Source organism: Chiloscyllium plagiosum, unplaced genomic scaffold (genome assembly GCF_037043375.1).
Source record: "Chiloscyllium plagiosum isolate Xiang-an unplaced genomic scaffold, Cpla_swu_hap1 HiC_scaffold_240, whole genome shotgun sequence".
In the NCBI taxonomy this organism is placed as follows: Eukaryota; Metazoa; Chordata; class Chondrichthyes; order Orectolobiformes; family Hemiscylliidae; genus Chiloscyllium; species Chiloscyllium plagiosum.
Genome location: NW_028270379.1, coordinates 34,585 through 40,000, shown reverse-complemented (window position 1 = coordinate 40,000; position 5,416 = coordinate 34,585). Strand labels below are relative to the sequence as shown.

Sequence of the window (5,416 nt, the reverse complement as noted above, 5' to 3'; positions counted from 1 at the left end):
GTGTGTTGTGTGAGAGTGTGTGTGAGTGGATGTGTGAGTGAGTGTGTGTGAGTGGGTGTGTTGTGTGAGTGTGTGTGAGTGGGTGTGTTGTGTGGGTGTGTGTGAGTGGGTGTGTTGTGTGATTGTGTGTGTGTTGTGTGAGTGGGTATGTGTGAGTGGGTGTGCGTGAGTGGGTGTGTTGTGTGAGTGTGTATGAGAGTGTGTGTTGTGTGAGAGTGAGTGTGAGAGAGTGAGTGGGTGTGTGTGAGAGTGTGTGTTGTACGAGTGTGTGAGTGTGAGAGTGTGTGTGAGAGTGAGTGTGTGTGTGAATGTGTGTGTGAGAGTGTGTGTGAGAGTGAGAGTGTGTGTGAATGTGAGTGTGTGAGAGTGTGTGTGAGAGTGAGAGTGTGTGTGAATGTGAGTGTGTAAGTGTGTGTGTGAGAGTGAGAGTGTGTGTGAATGTGAGTGTGTGAGTGTGTGTGAGAGTGTGTGAGAGTGTGTGTGTGTGAGAGTGAGAGTGTGTGTGAATGTGAGTGTGTGAGTGTGTGAGAGTGTGTGTGTGTGAGAGTGAGAGTGTGTGTGAATGTGAGTGTGTGTGTGTGAGAGTGTGTGAGAGTGAGAGTGTGTGTAAATGTGAGTGTGTGAGTGTGTGTGAAAGTGTGTGTGTGAGTGTGAGAGTGTAAATGTGTGAGTGTGAGAGCGCGTGAGGAGTGTGCATGTGTGACTGAGTGTGTGACTGAGTGTGAGAGTGTATGTGTGAGAGTGTGTGTGAGTGTGTGTGAGTGAGTGAGTGTGTGTGTGTGTGTTGTATGAGTGTGAGTGTGTGAGAGTGTGTGAGAGAGTGTGAGAGAGTGTGTGAGAGAGTGTGTGTGAGAGTGTGAGTGTGTGTGAGTGTGTGAGAGTTGTGTGAGAGTGTGCGTGAGTGTGTGTGCGTGAGTGTGTGTGAAAGTGTGTGTGTGAGAGTGTGTGTGTGTGAGTGTGTGTGTGTGTGAGAGAGAGTGTATGTGAGTGTGAGAGTGTATGTGTGAGAGTGTGTGTGTGTGAGAGTGTGTGAGAGTGTGTGTGTGTGTTTGAGAGTGAGTGTGAGTGTGTGTGTGAGAGTGTGTGTTGTATGAGTGAGTGTGTGTGAGTGTGTGTGTGTGAGAGAGAGCGTGTGTCTGTGTGTGTGTGAGTGTGTGAGTGTGTGTGAGTTGTGTGAGAGAGTGTGAGAGAGTGTGTGTGAAAGTGTGTGTGTGAAAGTGTGTGTGAGAGTGTGTGTGTGTGTGAGAGTGTGTGTGTGTGTGAGTGTGAGGGTGTGTGAGTGAGGGTGTGTGAGTATGTGTGTGTGTGTGTGTGTGAGAGTGTGTGTGAGTGTGAAAGTGTGTGTGTAAGCGTGTGTGTGAGAGTCTGAGAGTGTGTGTGTGAGAGAGTGTGAGTGTGTGTGAAAGTGTGTGTGTGAAAGTGTGTGTGTGAAAGTGTGTGTGTGAGTGGGTGGGTGTTTGTGTGTGAGAGTGTGTGTGTGTGTGAGAGTGAGTGTGTGTGTGTGTGTGAGTGTGTGTGTGTGAGTGTGTGTGTGTGAGTGTGTGTGAGTTGTGTGAGAGAGTGTGTGTGAAAGTGTGTGTGAAAGTGTGTGTGAGAGTGTGTGTGAGTGTGAGAGTGTGTGTGTAAGCGTGTGTGTGAGAGTCTGAGAGTGTGTGTGTGTGAGAGTGTGAGTGTGTGTGAAAGTGTGTGTGTGAAAGTGTGTGTGTGAAAGTGTGTGTGTGAGTAGGTGTGTGTTTGTGTGTGAGAGTGTGTGTGTGTGTGTGAAAGTGTGTGTGAAAGTGTGTGTGAAAGTGTGTGTGTGAGAGTGTGTGTGAAAGTGTGTGTGAAAGTGTGTGTGAAAGTGTGTGTGTGAGAGTGTGTGTGTGAGGGTGTGTGAGTGTGTGTGTGTGAGTGTGTGTGTGTGAGTGTGTGTGTGTGAGTGTGTGTGTGTGTGTGTGTCTGTGACTGTGTGAGTGTGTGTGTGTGAGTGGGTGTGAGTGTGTGTGTGTGTGTGTGAGTGTGTGTGTGAGAGTGGGTGTGTGTGAGTGGGTGTGAGTGGGTGTGTGTGAGTGGGTGTGAGTGTGTGTGTGTGAGTGGGTGTGAGTGGGTGTGAGTGTGTGTGTGTGAGTGGGTGTGAGTGGGTGTGTGTGAGTGGGTGTGAGTGGGTGTGAGTGTGTGTGTGTGAGTGGGTGGGTGTGAGTGGGTGTGAGTGGGTGTGAGTGTGTGTGAGTGGGTGTGTGTGAGTGGGTGTGAGTGGGTGTGTGTGTGTGGGTGTGAGTGTGTGTGGGTGTGAGTGGGTGTGAGTGGGTGTGTGTGAGTGGGTGTGAGTGTGTGTGTGTGAGTGGGTGTGTGTGAGTGGGTGTGTGTGAGTGGGTGTGTGTGAGTGGGTGTGTGAGAGTGGGTGTGAGTGTGTGTGTGTGAGTGGGTGGGTGTGAGTGGGTGTGAGTGGGTGTGAGTGGGTGTGTGTGAGTGGGTGTGAGTGGGTGTGAGTGTGAGTGGGTGTGAGTGGGTGTGAGTGGGTGACTGACCTTTGCAGATTACAACCTTCTCTCCGTTGAGGATAATATTCACCGATTCTGGGGAGACGGTCAGTTTGACTGCAGGAAGATTAACAAACTCCAATGAATACGTTCAACACACAACCCATCAAACCACACGGGAGGGCATTTCATCCCAGAGAGAGAGAGCGCAGGCTTTAAACAGGGTCCCCGACTGAGAGGGTGGGAGAGGGGGAGAGAGAGAGTGGGACAGAGAGAGTGAGACAGAGAGAGAGAGAGAGACAGAGACAGAGAGAGTGGGACAGAGAGAGTGAGAGAGTGGGACAGAGAGAGTGAGAGAGAGAGTGGGACAGAGAGAGTGGGACAGAGAGAGAGAGTGGGACAGAGAGAGTGAGAGTAGGACAGAGTGAGTGAGAGTGGGACAGAGAGAGTGGGACAGAGAGAGAGAGTGGGACAGAGAGAGAGAGTGGGACAGAGAGAGAGTGGGACAGAGAGAGTGGGACAGAGAGAGAGTGGGACAGAGAGAGTGAGAGTAGGACAGAGTGAGTGAGAGTGGGACAGAGAGAGTGGGACAGAGAGAGAGAGTGGGACAGAGAGAGTGAGAGTAGGACAGAGTGAGTGAGAGTGGGATAGAGAGAGTGGGACAGAGAGAGTGGGACAGAGAGAGAGAGTGGGACAGAGAGAGTGAGAGTAGGACAGAGTGAGTGAGAGTGGGACAGAGAGAGTGGGACAAAGAGAGAGGGAGTGGGACAGAGAGAGAGGGACAGAGAGAGAGAGTGGGACAGAGAGAGTGAGAGTAGGACAGAGTGAGTGAGAGTGGGATAGAGAGAGTGGGACAGAGAGAGAGAGTGGGACAGAGAGAGTGGGACAGAGAGAGAGAGTGGGACAGAGAGAGTGAGAGTAGGACAGAGTGAGTGAGAGTGGGACAGAGAGAGTGGGACAGAGAGAGAGAGTGGGACAGAGAGAGTGGGACAGAGAGAGTGGGACAGAGAGAGAGTGGGACAGAGAGAGTGGGACAGAGAGAGAGAGTGGGACAGAGAGAGTGAGAGTAGGACAGAGTCAGTGAGAGTGGGACAGAGAGAGTGGGACAGAGAGAGAGAGTGGGACAGAGAGAGTGGGACAGAGAGAGAGTGGGACAGAGAGAGTGAGAGTGGGACAGAGAGAGTGAGAGAGAGAGTGGGACAGAGTGAGTGAGAGAGAGAGTGGGAGAGAGAGAGTGGGACAGAGAGAGTGGGACAGAGAGAGTGGGACAGAGAGAGTGAGAGAGTGAGACAGAGAGAGTGAGGCAGACAGAGACAGAGAGAGAGAGTGGGACAGAGAGAGAAAGAGAGAGTGGGACAGAGAGTGAGAGAGGGAGACAGAGTGAGTGAGAGAGAGAGACAGAGACAGAGAGAGACAGACAGAGAGTGAGAGAGGGAGACAGAGAGAGTGGGACAGAGAGTGAGAGAGGGAGAGAGAGTGGGACACAGAGAGTGGGACACAGAGAGTGGGAGAGAGAGAGTGGGACAGAGTGAGAGAGTGGGACACAGAGAGTGGGACAGAGAGAGTGGGACAGAGAGAGTGGGACACAGAGAGTGAAAAAGAGAGGGTGGGACAGAGTGAGAGAGTGAGAGAGGGAGACCCCCCTCTCCCTCCCTTTAAACAGGGTCCCTAAGCCAGAGAAACTCGCGGGTGGGGCTCTAATGGGAGTACCACACTGGGTATTGGTCGGTGTTAAGGGAGCACTGAATGCTGAGGTTATGACAGAAGGCCACTGGAGCCGAAACGTTCAGTCTGATTTCCCTCCACACGTGCTGCCAGACCTGCAGAGTTCCGCAACAATTTCTGTTTCTGTCTTTGGAAACCGCAACAATACTGGAGAGGCCCGAAGCCCACAAACATCCCCTCCCTCCCTCCCCACACCGACCCTCAGTAACAGCAGTGTGTACCATCCCCTCCCCCCCCCCCCCCCCCACAGACGCTCAGTAACAGCAGTGTGTACCATCCCCTCCCTCCCCCCGACCAACGCTCAGTAACAGCAGTGTGTACCATCCCCTCCCTCCACCGACGCTCAGTAACAGCAGTGTGTACCATCCCCTCCCTCCCCCCACCGACCCTCAGTAACAGCAGTGTGTACCATCCCCTCCCCCCACAGACCCTCAGTAACAGCAGTGTGTACCATCCCCTCCCCCCACCGACCCTCAGTAACAGCAGTGTGTACCATCCCCTCCCCCCACAGACCCTCAGTAACAGCAGTGTGTACCATCCCCTCCCCCCCCCCCCCCACCGACCCTCAGTAACAGCAGTGTGTACCATCCCCTCCCTCCCCCCACCGACCCTCAGTAACAGCAGTGTGTACCATCCCCTCCCCCCCCACACCGACCCTCAGTAACAGCAGTGTGTACCATCCCCTCCCTCCCCCCAACGACCCTCAGTAACAGCAATGTGTACCATTCCCTCCCTCCCCCCACCGACCCTCAGTAACAGCAGTGTGTACCATCCCCTCCCTCCCCCCACCGACACTCAGTAACAGCAGTGTGTACCATCCCCTCCCTCCCCCCACCGACACTCAGTAACAGCAGTGTGTACCATCCCCTCCCTCCCCCCACCGACACTCAGTAACAGCAGTGTGTACCATCCCCTCCCTCCCCCCACCGACACTCAGTAACAGCAGTGTGTACCATCCCCTCCCTCCCCCCACCGACGCTCAGTAACAGCAGTGTGTACCATCCCCTCCCTCCCCCCACCGACCCTCAGTAACAGCAGTGTGTACCATTCCCTCCCTCCCCCCACCGACCCTCAGTAACAGCAGTGTGTACCATCCCCTCCCTCCCCCCACCGACCCTCAGTAACAGCAATGTGTACCATTCCCTCCCTCCCCCCACCGACCCTCAGTAACAGCAGTGTGTACCATCCCCTCCCTCCCCCCACCGACCCTCAGTAACAGCAGTGTGTACCAT

At 53.8% G+C, this 5,416-nt stretch overlaps 1 protein-coding gene across 1 annotated transcript in view; it reads right to left on the bottom strand.

Moving 5' to 3' along the window:
- The window catches only part of LOC148133639 (neural cell adhesion molecule 2-like), a gene marked incomplete at both ends in the record, with an annotated part of 72,917 nt that extends 70,341 nt beyond the window's left edge, over positions 1 to 2,576 (bottom strand). The window contains one exon of the mRNA XM_087985773.1: positions 2,508 to 2,576. Within this exon, the coding sequence (XP_087841899.1) occupies positions 2,508 to 2,576 (69 nt within the window). The remainder of the gene's footprint in view (positions 1 to 2,507) is intronic.
- Between the last annotated feature and the right edge of the window lie 2,840 nt (positions 2,577 to 5,416).